Genomic DNA, 20,498 nt, shown 5'->3' on the forward strand with positions numbered 1-20,498 from the left:
AAACGAACAATAAGCTCCACTTAGTTAAGCCACAGATAGGTCCCTGGCATCCCGTTACGAAAGTACGAAGAACTAATGTCCTATTCTCTCGTCTGAGAATAGGACATACATACGGCACCCACAATTTTCTCTTAACGGGAAATTACCCGCCAACCTGTGGTAGATGTGGAGGGAGGCTTACCGTGCTCCACGTCCTCGTGGAGTGCAGGGAAGCCGAAAGAGAGAGAAAAAGGCACTTTCCTCTAGCGTACCGGTACCGTCTCCCTCTCCATCCCGCTATGTTCCTTGGCGACAAACCTCTCTTTGACAATAAGGCTGTCCTGGATTTTCTGAGCGATGTAGTATTGCATGTTATTTGACCAAAAGTTTCGTAGCGCATCCTCTCTCCAGTGGATGTCGCCGCGATAGTAGTTTTGCATAGCACGCGCCTCCAGGCCCTTGCGTTTCAAAGGGTCTGTCAAGGCAGTAGCGCTTTTTGAAAGTTTTATCTGTTATATATTTTCGTTTATCTTAACTATCTTATAATTTGTTCTTTCGTGTTCATAGTGCACCTCATTAGCCACAGCCATAATTTTACTACATATATATTTTACGCATTTTACAGCGATTGTTTTTAGGCCCTTTTACAGCCACGATACGTCTACTTTTCGCAATTCATTGCGCCATTGTCAACTCATGAACACTGGCCTGGCGCTCTTTGGCCATACCTGGCCCTTGCGCCATTAAACACCATACATCATCATTTGTGTCACTGGGTTAAGGTTATGAGCCTTATTCCAATTACACGTGCTCTGCAGGACAGGGATATCTTCTGTGTCTGTTCTGAGCCGGTTGTGGTTGGGAGTTGCCTTTACGAAAGTTTATTCAGCACTAACCGGAATGGCTGACAGTCCTGCACGTGATGTCTGCGGATGCGAGGAGAACATTGACCACATATTGTGCCGCTGTCCTCAACTTGAAGCAGAAAGGCAATCTGTGATCTACGCATTCCGGAAACTAGATGATCGTCTTCTGAATGAACAGACTATACTAGAACATCGCCCCCCACCAATCATCGGCTCAAAAGGGAGTGAAGGCATTTTTGTGCTTTCTGAGAGCGTCTGGTTTGTACGAGTGCCTTTGACTCGGTAGTACGGTCCGTGTACGTCTCCATACCCCCACCACCCTATCTCGCTTCCTTCTCTTCCCCTTCTCCCTTCCCCCAACGTAGGGTAGCCAACTGGACTCTCGACTGGGTAACATGCCTGCCTTCCTTGTATCCCCCCCTCTCTCTCTGTCTCTCTCTCTCTGCAGGACAGCATTTTTGGAGTACGAAGATGATCCGTCATCCTGATGGTTGCCGCAATTATTAAAGAACAGTCTCTTTAACAGCGATCAGTTGAGCTGATGTGACATTTCGTGTGCCGCTTTTCTTGTTTTTATTAGGCGCGTTCAGGACTTCCGCACTCTAGTTCTTTTGTTAACCTCAACTAAGAAACAGCAATTTACTTAGACAGACCATGCGTTACGTAAAACCATAAAGTGCGCTGTAAGGGACATAAAAAGGTATGTAGGCTCGCGAATCATTCAGCAATTCAATGCATCCACATTTAATTGCGGATTTTAATGTTATTTTATTATGTTCATTTTGTACAAACGTAAGCGAAAAACCTTCCTCAGAATCCTCTTTTCTTTTTGGTTCCAAGTGTATAGTTCGGTTCTCTTGTTTTCCAGTTTCTGCGCCTGCGCTTCGACAACAAGGTTGGCATCACTGCCTGCGTCGTCTACTTCGTGTTGAGTGTAAGTGAATATGCCGACGTTGGGGTTTATTAACGAGAAGGAGAGGAAAAAAAAAACAGACTACGCAGACGGTGTTGCTAACTTGCTCCGGCTGTTTCGACGTTATGAAAAAAAAAGAAGCGGAGGCAATCACCAAATAGTGGTCAGAGCTACTACTTTTCAGGTATGAATGGATAGAAAATTACGCGGGAGCATGCATACTATGCGAAAACGCGGGAGATAAGTGCATAGCATGAAGCGAGCTCAGAGACCGAGGAAGTACAGCATATCTCAATGTGGCCCGTATTGAGAATGGACGCCGAACACAACGTTTATTAGGCAAGCAAGGGAGGAAGGCCTTACACACACAAAAAAAAAGAAAATCATTCAGGCCGTCACTTCATGTCTTGACAAACTTGTTCAACACTGCACATCATTCACAATATTGCTGCATGAACAATATTACATATCTAGTGTGTCACCGTACTAGAAGACACGTTAGAAGTGTGCCCTTTTTTCCCTCTCCTTATTACAATTTCTGTGGGCCGACAAGCTGCTTGCCAGAACAGGCAAGTAATAAACTTTCTGATACAAAACCAATAAGGCAAGTCTAGCTCTTTCAGCAGGCGTTGATGGTTAAACAAAGTTCCATAGTCAGAGGTCTTCCTTATTTTTCATTTGGCTCTCAGAGCATTCACTTTTTGTTAAGACAGGTTCCGCTTTCGGGCGTGGGTTGGGTAGCGCTATATTTCTTACACTTCTTTGGACAAATTCAATCCCGCAGGAGTGCGAGACGAGATTTTCATTGCAGACATGTATTCGTCCACAGCAAACATTAGGAGCGGTGGGCATCTACAGTGCCGCCATCGGAATTTCCACAAGTAAGTACTTCAAGGACCTCTGCCACTGAAGCTGTAGTTTTCGCTAGTTTCGGAAGAAGTTCCTCTAAAGCTTCGTTCGCCTGAGGATGACGTGAAGTGTCGCTAGATGCAGGCTGACCTGGCGTCGCAAAAGCTGCAGTCAATTTTGCTCAGGCCTAGTGCCACTTAGCACCACAGGGTAGATGCCGCTTTAGTGGCCTTAGACATACGTATAATGGCACGCTGTTACCGGGAATTTGTTTAGCGCTAAATATTCAATTGTACGTTACACTCAAGTTCTTGTTTACGGGTGGGCGGCGCATGCGCGGAGTGTGCCTGTGTGGCGCGTACTGCTACCATCGCCGAAGACTGTTCCACTGGCTGAGCGCCGAGTTCGCACTGCGGAGAGGTAAACCTCATGTTATGTGCGCAGCCGTCAGACGGGTCATCACTTGTGAACTAAAATCTGACGGTTGGCCATTACACACTCTGTATCGGTTACTATGGTCCCGTTTGGACGAAAGTTTAGGCAGCCTACGAAGCGAAGCGCGTCGTCCAGCTTAGTATTTACCAAAAGGCACATTCTTAGGAGCAAAAGAGACAAGATTCCGTAGCAGAAAGTCCCCACAGAGGCAACATTCTCCAGCAAACACTCCCCCCTTTTTCGGTTGGGACCTTCTGGATCGGGCAAACGCGAGGAAGAACCTCTCGTGCTACAGCTGGGCTGCCATTCCGGATGCCATAAAATTACTCTATTATGTACAATTGTTGGTGTTTGGAGTCAATCAGCGAAGGCGCAACCGTCACTTGCGCCAATCATTGAATGATACGATGGCCAATTCGACAACGTTGAAAAATTGCACAGTGTTCGAGAATGCACTCCCGCAGAAACGTGTGAATGGGATTCCATCACAGGCAGTTTTATGCCAGTGATGGCACACTTTCAATATTGCAGTTTTGGTTGTGTGCTCATATCAAACGCGGGTGTTAATTTTCAATACATTTCTCAGAAAGAAAAAGTGCGCGTTAGAATCGAGTGCACCAGCATCTGCAGTCGGTCACACCATGTACATGCACGTAAGACCAATGGCGAGGACGAGTTTAAACCAGTGGGAGACAGGCTGCACTTTATCCATTCCCCCTCAAACGGTTATCCAGCTCACGCAGCTCGACTCCAGTTCTGTGTCACTGAAGCTGTAACTACAACGCGACGGCGGAAAACAGCATAGCGTGTCATCGTAGTGTGAAGCTCGTGGTGAGATCAACTAATTATTTGTTACAGTGCCTGTAATTTCGCACACAATGGAAATCGTTAATACATACACCGGTACACCGAGTGGCCCTGCGCGCGCTAGAGCACAAGTGACGTTTCCTTCCTGCGAGGAGACTGGATATTTAGTGCAGAGGTGCTTCAGCTCCTGCTCAGTGGCAGTAAGTCGTAACTAGCAATTTCTCGAATAATTTCTGTATATCTACGATCGCAGCGCAAAGCCCCTCGTCATGCACATCTACGTTCGGCAGCAAAGAGATGTAACTGCAGTGCAACTTATCATCTGAAAGGACATGATTTGCTGGTTTGATTCTCAATACACATCAAAACCTAGCAGCAAAGCTGTTGGCTGTTCAAAAGGCGCCATACCTCGCAGGCTTGCATGAGCGTTTGACAACTCTCACAAATGTAGGCTACGATTGCGTGGCTCGCGACAGGAGCCGATGAACAAGTGTAGCTTTTGTATGGGCAAACTGACTTGCATTTGTGTGCAGAGTTAAAAGACAGGACATTTGTAAGGAAAACTTATTTCATATATCGTACGTCCGGCAAAGGGAATTCATTGTGGTTTTGAGACATAGGAAAGCATAACCTATTCCGCTAACGCAACTTTACCTAAAAAGTAGGCGTGTTCAAATCGGATATCGGACCAAATATGGAATATGTACTATTTCTAAGAATAAAGTACAGAGGTTCGATGATGTCGGTTTAAAAGCAAACATTCTGATTTCATGCATCCAATGCTGTTGCCAAGTGGAAGTCCGTTCAAATAAGAAGCTTGTATATGAGACATAGAGGAAGGCTGATCGCATCTGATGCACCAATGACAGTAATTAAACGAAGGAAGAGCACGTCCTCACATATATTCCCGTACTAGAACGTAGTGTTTGTTGAAGGAGCGAAGTTCGCACGATGTTTTGAAATAATGCAAACATGACATGATGGACCAAGTGGAAAATTTTCGTACCTTAACCGACAGATCAAGTTCGTAGGCAACCTAAGCCAAAACATTGTTATTTAACAACTTGAAAAATTGATCAGAAGTGATGACTAGAAGAACTAGAGCAGAAGTGATAACTCAGGAACTGATTCGTCTGCGCAAGAACCGCGGTTCCCCTGCAGTAAAATCACTCGGACGAATCTTTACTTGCATCATGTAGTTTTCTCTGTAGACTGCAAGAATAGCTGTTGTGTCTTACTGTCTTCGAAGCGAACAAATATCCCACGACTTCGTATCATGAATTGTCGAACGAAATAGGAACCTGTTAGCAAATACTCGTATTCGTACTTCAAAATTAAAAAGGTGGCTGACAGAGAGAGTAGCACATGTGATATAAAGTTTATAAACAGTTTTTTTTTTTCTGCCGCCTCCCCGCTCGCCCAGTCTTGTCCCCTCGTCTTAGAAACCATGCCTAGAGAAGTCAAACAAAACCGCTCATTTCCTTTTCAGTCTCTCCCTTTCCAGCCAGCCGACACCGACAACGACGTGACGTCATTCTACTAATCCGTTAAAATTACCCTGCCGAGGATGTCGAGGCCGCCTTTGACGAAGATAGGCCCTCCTAAAGAAACGTTGGCCAGCCTTTCTGAGGCACTTATCCCTCTTTATAACACGTGTACCTCGTATTCGTACCGGGAATTTCAAATATTTGTATGCTCCTAGAAATGTTCACAATAATCAAATAACACGACCTAGAAGCACAAGTTCATTCAACAGTTCCCAATCATAGTTAAACGCGTGAGAACAGTCATTCATGTTAAGAAATAAAAAAGCAATGCCTTCATGCATACAATCATTGATCCCCGGTGCGATTCATATATTTATTTAGTGCTAAATGCAAACGAACGTTTAATTCTTCACGTAGATCTAGCACAACAGACACAGCAACATGTCTTTCTTCATTGCTTCGTATGAACGATTATCATGCCGATCAGGCTACATATAACGTCAAGACTTCATATAACGTCAGGCTGAATACCCAGGATGACTTTTGCTTATGGTCTGCTAAAGGGAAAGACGCTTTCCTTAACTTCTTAGGACATTGATTCATCAACAGCGAATAACAGCTTTTGAGTAGTCGTAGTTCCAGGCGCTACAACTTTGTTTCATGAATGAGAAAGAACAGCGAATACAGCCCCATAGCTTGAAAGATTGGCTCAGAGACTTGAGGTAGGGCCTTTCGGGTCCAGACACGTGGTAGCATTCGTAGTATGGTTCCTTTAGCGTAATTAATAACACTATATTATATTTAGTGGGTAATGTAATCTGCAAGGGTTCAGCTAGTAGCTGTGGCTTTTGAAGCTGTATTGCAAGCAGAACAATGCCGAGACGGAAATACCTAGGTAGTATCGTATACAAGGTAATTCATCATCAGATACTTGTATAAATTTATAGGGAATACTACTAGAAATCCATCGTGGTGAATTCAGTGTGGAAATTATTCCACACTGAACAATCAAGCGCACAAAAGACGAGGACGGACCTGGGTGCAGTGTATAGGGTCCGAACCAAGGCTAGCTGTTTCGGGCCACACCTGCGCCGGTCGTTGGGTTCTTCTTCATTGTGACGTCACTGCCACTCTCCAAGACAGGGTCGCTCACGTGCATAGTTCGTGCAATATATAGCAAAAATTGCCGAAACTTCAATTTTTGAAGCGTGTACAGAGTTCCGTATCTTTTTTTTAAACGCTTGTTGTTACAATGAAAGGTAAAGTGCCAATGTTTAATGGAGCGCCGCGACTACCAAACCTGCAGTGTAATGCCGCGGTCACTTTGTGGCTTTGCAAACATGTGTGTCCTTCTTTTCTTCAGTGTTTTCATTTCCACTGCTTTACTCCAATATTGCCATCGGCCTCGCCGGGACAGTTTACACCGCTCTTGTGAGTACTTTTCTTGTCTTTTTAGTGTTTGGTAGCTAAATTCGAGAGAAAATAATAGTTTCAACTATGCGTTCACCTTGCCTAAAAGTACACGTACCTTAACTGTTATACCTACCAACCTATTTTGTTTTGTTCTTTACGTGATGTACCGCCAGCGTGTTTACAGGCGCTCAGAAGACGTTGGTACCAGAGCGCATATCAAAAGCACATGGTGTGGTAGCTTGGTTATTATGGTTCGCTGAACGAAGGAACGTTATGAATGAACTTTTCAACGCGAGATTTTCTTTGCGAACCGCTTTCAGACTGATGAGCACAAAACAGCGCACACATTTTAACAAACCGACTTATATAGACATCTGTGGGAGTGCATCAGTTGTGGCGGTGACCGGCTCTTTTCTGTGCGGAATTAGGCAATAAGTCAACAACTGACACTTAAATATTCTTACTGCAACAAATGTGCTTCTTCAACCGCATAGTCCCTTTATTAAAGCAAAACTCTCTCGTTTCTTCCTGGTGTTTGGCCTGTCTGCTCGGCTGACTTCTCGTGGAGAATGGGAGCACATACCTAGTTGCACATGCTCAGAAGGGCTTAGCTGGGGAAGTTACACAGTGGCCCTTGCTGTTTTCTCGGGGAGACAGCAGCCAGAAGCAAGTTATCTATTCGGGGCCACAGCCGGCAACCAAAGTTTTTTTTTTCATTGCGCTGGCACTCCAGGCGCATTTCTGCCGTCGGCGTCGCTGTCGCCGTGAGGTTCCGCATTAAGTCCTAGGGTACAGTGCACTAGAATATATTGGGTAGTGGAAGGAGCGGCGGCCTCGGCGCGAGGCATATTGTGTAGAAGCTCACCAGATGGCGCGCGCGCTCACTTCCCGAGCACCGGCTGAGGGAGTCAGCGGCAGAACGCAGCAGGCGAGTGCGGCGGCACAGAGGTTCAGAATGCTGTGTTCATTTTTCCTCATGCCAAATATGACAATATGATTTTATGTAAGCAACACTAAGATCTGTTGCAAGGGATGGCGGGGCACGGTACGGACCTACAATGCATGTTATCGCGATGCACGCACTTCGTGCTGCAGCGGCAGGGTGCACTTTTAGCATCAAAATTTCGCTTTTTTTTTACCCAGTTGCACTAGTCACAAGTCCCGTTCGAAACATAGAAAATACATTTGTATTGAATAGGACTTAAACAGTGACTCCAACCAAGTAAGGGTATTTATTAACCCGATGTTTCGGAGCCAATTCGGCTCCTTCTTCAGGGGGTATTCTTCGGAGGTGACGGTGTGCAGCTTTTAAAAAGTCCATCGTAAGAAAGGGGAGAGAAAGGGAGGTGGGGAGACACTCGACAGGGCACCTATTATAGACACACGAAAATGGCGAAAGGGTGGGGAGGCTGCGGCGTTGCTGGTCGACTGGGATGGCCGATGCTGGGGGACACTTTACCCGCGGGAAAGCCGTTGAAGGGAGGGGGGGCGATATGTTTTGGTGTTGGTGACCTAGAGCGGGGGTTCTTCTTTTCGCCGTGTCTCCGAGGCCATAGACATACACAGAGGGTAGGATGCCCTTCACGCGGTTTATATTACGTCGGGCTAATAAATACCCTTACTTGGTTGGAGTCACTGTCTAAGTTCTAATCAATTTTCCCAGCCAGACAGGCAATTCTGTCGAAATGTTTAGCTTAAAATTTGTACTGAATGCATGTATTATACTGCTTCATTCTTCTATCATTATGATTTAAGCAAGCGATGAACATGCGCATTTCAGAATCATGAGCCTCCTGCAGACAGTTTATTTCAGTGACTGTATCAGTAGGTAGGGGGGAGGCATTTTCAAGAAACATACTGCAACAGATGAGTTGCACGATAGAGAGTACACAATACCATTTCACATACTTATGTACAGCGGCTCAACTTCAGATATCTTGAAGTCACCCGACTCTTTGGAACGGTTTAAGGACTTCACAAAGAAGTGGAACCGTGTGTGGTAACATAAGAAGCTACAACTTTCACCGTCAAAGATATTCTGCATGGCTGGCGCACCCTATCCGGTCTTCTCGGTTTCTCTTAATAAGAGTAATAACATGCTTAACACGCTCATGATGCAGCTCTTGTGTACTGAATGTGGCTGTGAAAAGGTTTTTCTAATCTTCGAATAAACCTGAAAAGCCACCCGTCTGAATACAGTAGGCCACCATTGTCTCCTTGTGTACTGGGGCGGTATTCTGTAAGAGTCTACCTAGTTCACTGCCCATTTCGGCGGCCGCTGATTCACTGCTGCTTGACGTGCAGGAAGGAGACTGGCTGGCACCTTCCTGCACACCAAGCAGCAGCGAATCAGCGGCCGCCGAAATGAACAGTCCACTATGTAGATTCTTACAGAATACCGCCCCTGGTGTACAGCCTGGTGTACAGCCTGGTGTACTGAGTTGCAGCAAGACTATCAACATCCTCCTTCTTTGGGAGAAGCATTTTGTGGCATTCCCCCATCACACTCCAATTTCAACAAAAACTTCCTGGCACCATAAGCACAAATATAAAAAATGAGCCGGTCGTCACATTTTGCTTGAACACATGAGACATGGTCTGGTACAGGGCCCTGCTTTTGATACCCTGCAGTGGGAATGTCATCATCATCAAGAAGGCTTTGAATTATGTCAGTTTTGCCAGGCTTTGGGCCTTCCATCATGTCTGGCTCAATGAGTGCTGTAAGAACACCAGGCTCAGCATTCCCATTAGCAACGGATCTGGCAAGCCAATAAATACTTAGGCAAGACACAGTAATGAGAAACTGTGTACTGGATGGGTATTGCAACCGCTTGACTGCCGTGCTGTACCGAAGCGATTTTCAACTGGGTCCTGACCCAGCTTTGAGGCCATTAAGTACTTGTAGCTAACATTCTTTCTCATGTAGGTCAGCAACGATAGAACGCTTGCAATTGTGACTCTCAGGCCAACAGCAGTAGATGCGGACAGGAAGCCACCTCGACCACCTGCATGCAGCTCCCATTCGGTCAGGCATGTGAAAAACGAAAGAAGCCTTTCCACAGAAGCAGATTCTGGCCGCAGAGCGTGGCTTGGAAATCTGGATGTCATTAATTCAATGATGTCTCGGATCATCCCAGGCGCGGATCCAGGGGGGATGTCCGGATGTCCTGACCCCCCCTCAGATTTCTGCATCGCCCCCTCGCTGACAGGGGGATGGCCCTGTCGCAAAAAAAAATATGGTCACCAGCATTCTTCAAAAGTATTTTTCGCGAGTACCAGTGGTATCAGCCATGTAGAAGTAAAGCTTACTCGCTCACAAGCTTAGTTGTATTCCGTAGGAGTGTGGTGTCGCGAAGTTGCCATAGTTATTTTTTCTCATGAACACCTTGGACCTCCTGGCGCCTGGCGTGCCTTACTCGTCCCGTCGGTGGCGTCGAATGAACGAGGGGACGTCCCTTTTGCCAAACATGCCGAGGTCCGCTCGAGCGCCTTCGCGCCTGATTAACTTAGTTTCCCCTTGGGTTGTCAACGGTTGCCTCATTGGCTGTCATCGGTTCCGTGACCAACCTGCTTAATGAAAGAGATCTCTTGCTGAAGTGTTCATATATAAATAATAACAACTAACAGCTAAACTAAGGACTACGCATAGGCAACTTTTTTTAACTGTAGCACTCATTGTGATCACAGTTACACGTTGACAATATTCAGTACGAGCACAGTACCGTTCGTACGCTACAAGTTTTTCATGGTAACTTCGCAGTTTTATTGTCGTACATTAAGCATAGGAGGCTCAAGCTCACCGGATCCGTTTATCTGAGTGGGCGTTCTCGCGAAGCGGGGCGAAGCCTCGAGCCGCGGCTGCAAAGTGGGGGAGCGTGACGTCAGCGGCCAACGCCAGCGCGCGGGCCTAGGATGGCGTCGCGTGGTTAGAGAAACGGGAGCAGATGCGCGCCTTGTGTAAAAGGATGACGTCGCGTGGGAAACAAAACATGAAGACGCTGGCTCGCGCTCTCGCCTACTACACCACATCGTTATTCTTCTAGGTGGCGTCGTGAGTCTTCATACGCGGTGATTCGCATATCGTAAACAACCAGCGTAGTGGTTGCTGCGTTGGAGCGGACCGTGACTCCCGTATTCAAGAACGTTCCTCTAGTCAACACACCACCACGACTCAAGAGAGAAGATGGCACCGCCATCCCTCCCCAGAAGTGGCCACTGAGTGAGCTTCATGATCATTCACGGCTATTCATGAGAATTGTCGCGTCTTTATTCTCGATTATTCTGCGCAGTACGACAATTGAAATTTGGAGTCTGATATCTCGGAGCACGGACACGCTAGAATAATTCTTCCGACTGATACTGTGTAGAAACTCGACTGTCTCTAAGTTTTCAATACAAACATACCCACTTACTGCAGTCAACAAAAAATAACTGTTCAATTTTAGTTAATTGGGCTGCTCACAGCGATAATTATCATCTCACTTTGTGCCCCCTTAGCCACATAACTTATTTGCACAGGTGGTCTTCACATGCCTCCCAGTGCCTAACTTTAAGAAAACCATAAAGCTTAGTTTTTAACACCCTGTATTATCAGGCGCAGCCGCCAAGCACATGGCTGTATTGGGTAACGTCCTTTTCCTATAAGCTCGGAGAAACCGATACCTGGCTTCGCTACAGGTCTTCTTCCTCTTTCTGGGGTTTTACGTGCCAAAACCAGTTCTGATTATGAGGCACGCCGTAGTGGAAGGCTCCGGATTAATTTTGACCACCTGGGGTTCTTTAACCTGCACTACAACGCAAGAACACGGGCGTTTTTGCATTTCGCCTCCATCGAAATGCGGCCGCTGCGGCCGGTGTTTGATCCCGCGATCTTGTGCTCAACGCCTGAGCTGACTGCATGAGCCACCACGGAGGGCTACAGGTGTTGCTTTAGCCGTATAAAACACGGTTTTATCGTGAGGAAAAACGGTAAATTTCGGTAAATAAGAAAGGCTACTATCATCATCATCATCATCATCATCATCATCATTGACAGAAGCTGACCCCCCCTCAGAAAAAACCTGGATCCGCCCCTGGATCATCCTACCACAAAAATGCACCAAGAATTTATTTTCTAATATCCACACTGTTTACGATCGTTTGAAGATTGTGCCGGGGCGCTGTCACATCCAGGCTCTCGTTGCCATCCGCACCATCATCTTGAGATGATGAATCATGAACGTCGCGACGAGACAAATGCACCTTTTTCGTGCGTGCAGCTGGGCACACTGCAACCGTGTTTTCTCTCTTGTCTTCTCTGACGCATTTCCTTTGAGAGGTAGGATGGCAAATCAGGCAGGAGCGTGGGCACCGCGGCGTCGGTCAGCGCAGGTTTACCTCGAGGAATCCTTACTTCCTCACCGTTGATGAAGTGAATATGGTGGCGCAAAATAAAATGCGCTTCAAAGTGCCCCTCCCACACAGTTGAAGTCTCGGATAGTGGCTTATCTTAGCAATGAAGATTCCTCTCCCACTGTTTCCACCTGTCATTGTGTTTAGGCACTCCAAAAAGAGACAACGTGCGCCCATTTACTTCTCTAAAACCAGGATACCCGCTCTTGCATCCGGGCGCATAGCAATGCGCATCGCTTTTTTTTATTGCGATAGCAATTATATGGACACTTCAACCGGATTTCTGCCGTCGGCGTCGCCGTCGCCGTCGCCGTAGCCGTCGCCGTCGCCGTCGCCGTCGCCGTGAGGTTCCGTATAGATAAAATCTTCACCGCGCGCCGTATGCCCGAGCGCAAGCGTGCTGGGACGCACGCTATCACGGAGAGCGAGCGCACTCAATCCCCCACGCGCAAGCAACGAAGCGGGAAGCCAGCGCCGGAGGGAGCGGGGGGGGGGGGGGGGGGGGCACTTCTACTGTGCCAACAACCGCGCTCGTCGCTCGGCCGCACGGTCTCTTATCTCTCCCGCGCGCAAGCAAGGAAGCGGGAAGCCAGCGCCGGAGGAAGCGGGGGGGGGGGGTGGGGGGGGCGCACTTTTCTTCTGCCAACAACCGCGCTCGTCGCTCGCCGCACCGTCTCTTATCTCCACACGGCTCTGACCTTTATGAGCCGTGCATTCGCGGCTCAGTTCCTGTTGAAGCGATAGACCGCACGTACCTTCGCCCGCAGCGGCGTATGCTTGCTGCCAGCGTTTTGACAGTCGTTGTCTGCAGTCATTCAGTGTGATCTCTTCATGTTTGTGCGCGCTCACACCACGCTTGTTCATTCAGTTAGTAATAGTCGGGCCACATTTTCCAACGCACGCTACACATGTAATGCTGCCCGGATCGGCAGTGCAGCGCTACAGGTGTGTCCCTTCGCACGCGCGCTGCCCACGGGAAGCGCTTCTCATCAACACCATCGTTTCACACGCGCCTTCTCGTGGTCATCGAGTCTCTCTTCATGTCGGTCTACTTACGCCGCAGCACACCTGCTTAATCAGCTCATGTTTACTACAATTCATACTGTTACCAAAGCCGCTCACCTTACTTCGTATGACATTGCTGTGTTGCTATCGCATTCATTGCTTCGCCCTTAGGGCGAAACTGTGACATTTTTTTTTCTTCTTCTTCTCTTACGTTATCCAAATAGCGACCACAGGGCAGCATCGAACAGACAAATGGTCACGCTCGGCACTTTCAGTAGCTTCACTTGCAAAAACACGAGAAGCACGCTGGCTCGTAACACCAATAACGACGCGGCAAAGCGGTTGCAGCTACGCGGGCAACGCGGGCTCCAACCGGCACGGTCTCCTCGGGAAGAGCACACCAGCGCCTCTAGCGGGAGTCTTCGCTCTTGGCTTCATGCTGCCTGTGCGCCCAGCCCTCCGCTCTTTCCACTACCCAATACTTCTAGTTCACTGTATCCTAGGGCTATGAATCGTCGCCGCACACCATATGCTGTATGTGCGAGTGAAAGTATGTATGTATGTGCGCGCCGTCGTCCAGTCGCGCGCAACGCTCCGGAGGCAGAGCAGGAAGGGGGAGAGGTCGCGTTCTACTCCGCGTGGCCCGAGCGACCGCGTGCCCGCCGGGCTGCCAGGCTGCGGAGGGAGGTTAGGGAGGGGGGGGGGGGGGGGCTGGTCTACGCCGCGCGCGCGCCCGCCTGGGCGGCAGTATCTTGAAAGCCATCCGCGGTGGGGGCAGAGTCCTTCCTGCGCTGTGTTTTTGCGGCTTAGATCGTGTTGATGTGAGCGGCGGCACGAAGGTCAATTCGCTCGCTGCTGCTGCCGTGCTTACTCACTACAGCGTTTTGGTAGCGAGTTCCGCGGTCTTAGAGTGAGATGTGTTCGTGTTTGCTTGTGCGCGCGTAACACCATGCTTGTTAATTTAGTTAGTTAGCCTATGTTTACAAGTTTATACGGCCGATAAACTACGTAGTGTCCTTCGTATAGCTGTCCACTAATTTAATATCGCATTCGATGCTTCGCGTTCGGGGCAAAACTGCGACTTTTTATCTAGTGGCGGCGATGGTGGCGGTGATGATGTTACATCTGGTTCTAGCCTGGAAGGTGAGGTTGGAAATTGTTCCGCCTGTGGCGTCGCTGTCTTGAAGCAACGCAAGAAGGCGCAGTATCTCTCTTCTGTTGATCTGGCGACCTCCTGGAAGCACGAGACGTTGTGCGCAATCGTTTCAAAATCATTTTCTGATGGCATCAAGTAGAAGACTTCGCTTCCTAGAATGTCGCCGGCAGGACCTTATAGAATGCTCCGCATCGCTCAACTCCCCACGGTCTGCATGGAGTGGGAAAGACGTGCTCCCTGTGTCAAACGTCCAAACTTAAGGGTACGCCGAACCCGTTGTGATTCTAAAACGCTGTGTGGTCTCTGAGCGCGTTAGCTTCTTCATCACACATGGCCCACGCAGCAGCCTCTGAACTTCTAGAAATTGATTGCTAGTGGTCTCCTTTGTTAGCTCGGGATTTTTACGCACTCAATGTTGAGGGGCTTGATAGCGCAGCAGCTGCAATAGGGTGCACTTTTCAAGTTCCGGAAAGACCAACAAATGCAGATATGCACTGACATTAGACCATCAATTCGTTCTTTTTGGGGCATTGAAAATATCTGGGGATTGATGACTGAGTGTGTTCGATGAAAGATCACGCGACAACTGAAGAAGTGCACACCTTGAGTCGACATGAATGACCACAATCTGGGCAGTACATCCCTCAAATGTCCTCAGTGCAGCTGTTATGACAGCACCCTTTGCGGCCGTCGATCAAACCAAGCTGTCTAACTCTCTAGTCGGAATCCAAAATGTCTACCTGGCAAGCAACTAGCACCTGCAAAAGGGAGAAGGCAAGGAATGTGCCACTCTAAAAAAATGTCCAATACGCCACGCGCACGAAAATTAACATTTAATTTTTTTTGTCGGTAAATGGCCAAGGACATATTTTAGAATAGCCAAGTGTTTACACCTCGTGAGATGCCTCATGTATTATTTCATTCCCTAAGACCTGCAGTAACAACGGTAAGAATATGTCTTGCAGTATTTTCTAGCTTCTTTTGTCAGGTAATTCTGTAGCTCTGGTATAAATAAATATCGGTTTAGTCGCTCAGGTTAGAAATATTGAGATATGTCAGCACCAAAGCTTTCGCAGCTTTTAGACCGCTTTAACTAATCATATGGGGTTTATTTGCCGTACAGGTCGTACAAGCATTGAATTATTTTGTAACATTACTGACATTTGTTTTTTTTTCTCATCTCAGGGAGGACTACGCAGCGTCGTGTGGGCGGACTGTGTTCAAGCACTTGTGATGCTTGCATCTCCTGCAATCATCGTTGGTAAAGTGATATACGACTCTGGCAGTGCAAGCCCACCGCTGAGGCAGATGAGTGATTTCAATGTCACAGAATACATATTCCGGTGAGTTATACCCCAATATATGATTGTGGTACGAAAGTACAAAGTGCAGGTGTGTGGGTAACAAACACAGGCAAATAACAGGCAGAATCTGTAGCTGTGTTGCTTGCGCTTGATATACGAGCAAACAGATAAGATGTAGTTTTTTTGTGTTTAGAATTGATTAAAAAAATGTCACAGTTTCGCCCTAAGGGCGAAGCAATGAATGCGATAGCAACACAGCAATGTCATACGAAGTAAGGTGAGCGGCTTTGGTAACAGTATGAATTGTAGTAAACATGAGCTGATTAAGCAGGTGTGCTGCGGCGTAAGTAGACCGACATGAAGAGAGACTCGATGACCACGAGAAGGCGCGTGTGAAACGATGGTGTTGATGAGAAGCGCTTCCCGTGGGCAGCGCGCGTGCGAAGGGACACACCTGTAGCGCTGCACTGCCGATCCGGGCAGCATTACATGTGTAGCGTGCGTTGGAAAATGTGGCCCGACTATTACTAACTGAATGAACAAGCGTGGTGTGAGCGCGCACAAACATGAAGAGATCACACTGAATGACTGCAGACAACGACTGTCAAAACGCTGGCAGCAAGCATACGCCGCTGCGGGCGAAGGTACGTGCGGTCTATCGCTTCAACAGGAACTGAGCCGCGAATGCACGGCTCATAAAGGTCAGAGCCGTGTGGAGATAAGAGACGGTGCGGCGAGCGACGAGCGCGGTTGTTGGCAGAAGAAAAGTGCGCCCCCCCCACCCCCCCCCCCCCCCCGCTTCCTCCGGCGCTGGCTTCCCGCTTCCTTGCTTGCGCGCGGGAGAGATAAGAGACCGTGCGGCCGAGCGACGAGCGCGGTTGTTGGCACAGTAGAAGTGCCCCCCCCCCCCCCCCCCCCCCCCGCTCCCTCCGGCGCTGGCTTCCCGCTTCGTTGCTTGCGCGTGGGGGATTGAGTGCGTTCGCTCTCCGTGATAGCGTGCGTCCCAGCACGCTTGCGCTCGGGCATACGGCGCGCGGTGAAGATTTTATCTATACGGAACCTCACGGCGACGGCGACGACGACGGCTACGGCGACGGCGACGGCGACGCCGACGGCAGAAATCCGGTTGAAGTGTCCATATAATTGCTATCGCAATAAAAGGGTCAGTGGCACTGCCCGTGCATATTTACATCCATGCATCACTTGCTAATTTCCTGATATTGTCGATTTAATTATTGACAAGCACAGAACGAACATTTGGAACTGCTTGCCAGATCTCGTGCTTCTAGTTGATGATATACATTTCTTCGGACGCGGAATGCAATTGGTGCACTCTTAAGCCGAACCAGAAGAAAACTGTTATTTTTTTCGTTTCAATACCTTGCTTCATATATCCCTCTTTTTAATAATGAAACACCTTTGTTTTAAACACTTCCTGCAACGAAATCGCACTTTATCTATGTTGATATACAATTTAAGCAAACTTAGCATAACTGCTAGACTGGTAATTTTCAAGTTTTCCCATTAGCAGGCTCTAAAGGCCACATGGCTGAAGAAACGTACTACTACCTACGCAGACGACGCTTGAAATTTGTCAGCGAGCCGTCCATCTCTGAGCCTCCGAGACTTTTCAGTGCTCCATGGGCATAGTCACATACATACGCATACCCTTCTGGAGAGTCTGGTGATTCTGGCATATTGCCGCACTGCCGTGGCCGTCATGCGCCGTGCATTGCTCACGTTCCAAATGAGGAGAAGGGTTGGATCTTGCCTTGCATTGCAAGAGTTGTGCTTGTTATCCGCGGTTGAAGAATGCGGAAGTCGTAGGTCGCGGAAAAACAACATTAGAACATGAGCTAGTGGAAGCAGTAATAATCGAAAATTCTGGATCTGATATGAGCGTTAGCAGGGCTCTACTGGCACTCTTAAACAAAGAAGCACGATTCATGGTTAGCCACAGCCAAGCTGGTTCTACTTCTGGTATGTGTTTATATATGACTCTTGCGCCTGTTGTGTGCAGTTGACAGCGTATGCAAGTGCTTCCCAATTTTCACGTTTCTTGAAGAGATTGTACGCGCCTGAGCAATTCTTGCTTTATTTCCTTGTTTTTGGTGCCTGCCCTGTTTGTTGCTGGTATTGGGGTGCCTTGGGCGCATGCGTGAATTGTCCTGCTACTGCGAAATTTTCCAATAAGCGTTCACAGCTGCCGGTAGTGCTTGTCCCGTCTGTCTCGCCTCGGCTCGTCCCATCTATTGCACTTCACTCTAATATGCATCACCAACTGGCCCAAGATTCAACTCATCTGAAGTTATTCCTGCTACTTCGCATTTGTCAAATTCAGGCCGACAGGCAAAATGCGTACAATGTATAACTACATGGACTGGCAGTTGATGTCATGGATTTATTCTGGTGTAAAGGCACCCCAGAAAGTAAAGGAAGACAAACAAATGCAGGACGCAAGCGCCTTCTCCTGAATCTAGCTTTAATAAGAAAACAGGCATCATATGTAAGACGTCGTGACATGAAGTGACGTCATTCATTCAAAAATAAATTCTTCATGCAATGTAACTGAGAATGACAGAGGAATTGGACCTTTTCCTTGTGAATCTGCCAAAGCTTAATTATCTTATGTACTGTTTGGTCATAATTTCTGTTCAACGCAGAAGTTTGGCTTCGCTGGTGATAGCAGAACTTGTAAATCATAACAAGTGCAAAGTCAACACAGATAAGAGGCACATAAACTAGCACCCGTCCAGTCTATGTCTCTTTTTTTATTTTCACGATCCTTTGTGCTTGTTCTGATGTCCAAGTTCCATAATTTCTGGCCACAACATGTTTTGTGGGACACAGGAATGAACCCGCATTTTTTTGCAGCGTGTGGCAATGTGCGGATGACCTTGTTGCGCACAAAAAACTCGATTCGCTCCAATCTCAAATTAATAGAATGTCTGTCTACACAATGTAGGCCCGACCAGATGGCAATAGTAGGTTTTACACAACCACCGTTGCACAACGCACCGCCTGCGAATTGTGCCAGACGCAACAACCAAATAACTTTGTTTTCCTGGCTTCAGCCTTTTTTCTCACAACAGAGCGAATCTCGTTCACATGCTTCATACATTAAAAAAAGAAAAGAAAAATCTTTTAGCCCATAGGAACTGGCTATGCTGCTGTCCACGAAAAACAACAAATGCATACGAAACAACGGCGATCACTTTTTAACCGATCATTATATTCCATCTTCATGCCTAATTTAGTCGCGCAAATAATTTTTTCACATCCCTTAGGAGGGTTTTGTGCTGGGACAATAAACGCAGAAGCCAAACCTGAAAAAGGTTGGTTGTGGCTTGCACATATATGGATCCGGCGAACTAGGCCACAGGTGTTGTGTACAGTTGCCGTCATCATAACGTCGTGCCTACATCGGGCACATGAGGCGCTGTATTAATGCGAGACTGAGGGGAACATGAGCCATCTGTGTGAAACAACCATCCATGACACACTGTGAAACACTGCAAAAAGTGTGGCTGCTGTCCTGCGTTCAGAAAAACTCGCATTGTAGTCAGCCATCATGAACAGACCACATGCGATGTAATTGTGGCTTGCGGCATTTAAAAAACAGGACTGGTGTAGTAGTCATCCTTGCTTTGTACTGCACGAAAAATTTCTTTTCATAGACAACATCACATCATGTCACCACGTGATAATATATAGTATTGTACGTTTCTTGATTTTAAAGCTTGAGGTGAGAGCCGATGCTTATGTCACATGTGTACACCTTTTTTGTGTGTGTGGTTCCATTACACCGGAATCGGTATAATCAAATGGCCACACACTGCTTTTGTCACATTATAGTGGTGCTCGCAAAGCTTCGCAAACATCAGCCTATTTGGTCAAAACATTGTTTAGCACTTACGTTTTTCCAAAAAAGAAGAAAAGCAGTCAGTCCAATAAGGTAGCAAGAATAAAGAGCATTAGGCTAAATCCACTGCACTGCTTTACTTTTCACCTTTTTTTTCCTTATACTTAAGTGGATAAGCCAGAGTGTTAATGTTACCGTTGATCTAACTGCGCCGAATAAGTTGTTCATATTACGCAAAAATGTTAATGCAACAAAGTATGATTTACATGCAATAAGAAACACCAGCCTCACTTAGTCCTTCAGACACAAACATGGAATATTTTATTTCTTTGGCATGACGAAAAACATATGTAGGCCAGATAAGTCTATATATAAATGAGTCTTCACGATCAAGCACCGCTATAATGTGACCATTAGGGTACATACATCGTAAGCAGAGCAGATACCGGCCTCAATTTCACAAATGCCAAGTGATAGCAAAAACATCAACCATTTACCCAGGAAATAATCGAGTCCCACAAAGTAACAGCATTAAACAAGAAAAGTGTCAATGCTGCATCTCTTTCCTGAAAATGCAAGACAATGACATGCTGGTATGACAACCTACGACCAGGGCACACATGTGTGCGACCACCCCATGCCTCTTTATGTGGTTTCATGCCTTTGACGAAGCGTTCCTGCTTATATAATTGTTTGTTGCAAAAACAGATCAGTTACCAGTCAGCGCGCAGTGCACCAAGCCATTTTTCTATGTGGGCCTCCTTTGCATCCTTAGCACTGCTGTCACCTGTTCAAAACTAAGAGTCACAAAAAGACGAGTTCTCTTTAAATCTACATGCCAGAATATGTCGGTTCTGCAGTTGAAATAGCGTAATTATAAGGAAAACAATTTACATGTTTTGATGAGCTTTGCTTTCATAACCTTACTGTTTATTTGGGCACATAACCAGTCACGTCATTTGTGCTAAAACGAGAAGACTTCAACAACGCACAGGTTTACACTGGTTGGTGCTCTATTGACTTTAGCACAC

General features: G+C 47.2%; 1 protein-coding gene across 1 annotated transcript in view; it reads left to right on the forward strand.

Moving 5' to 3' along the window:
* Nucleotides 1–20,498, forward strand: part of LOC119453631 (sodium-coupled monocarboxylate transporter 2-like) — a 63,560-nt gene that overhangs the window by 19,917 nt on the left and 23,145 nt on the right. The window contains exons 3-6 of the mRNA XM_049668007.1: nucleotides 1,714–1,779; nucleotides 2,588–2,639; nucleotides 6,700–6,767; nucleotides 15,487–15,644. Of these exons, the coding sequence (XP_049523964.1) occupies nucleotides 1,714–1,779; nucleotides 2,588–2,639; nucleotides 6,700–6,767; nucleotides 15,487–15,644 (344 nt within the window). The remainder of the gene's footprint in view (nucleotides 1–1,713; nucleotides 1,780–2,587; nucleotides 2,640–6,699; nucleotides 6,768–15,486; nucleotides 15,645–20,498) is intronic.

The sequence above is a fragment of the Dermacentor silvarum genome, chromosome 5 (genome assembly GCF_013339745.2).
Source record: "Dermacentor silvarum isolate Dsil-2018 chromosome 5, BIME_Dsil_1.4, whole genome shotgun sequence".
NCBI classification, from domain to species: Eukaryota; Metazoa; Arthropoda; class Arachnida; order Ixodida; family Ixodidae; genus Dermacentor; species Dermacentor silvarum.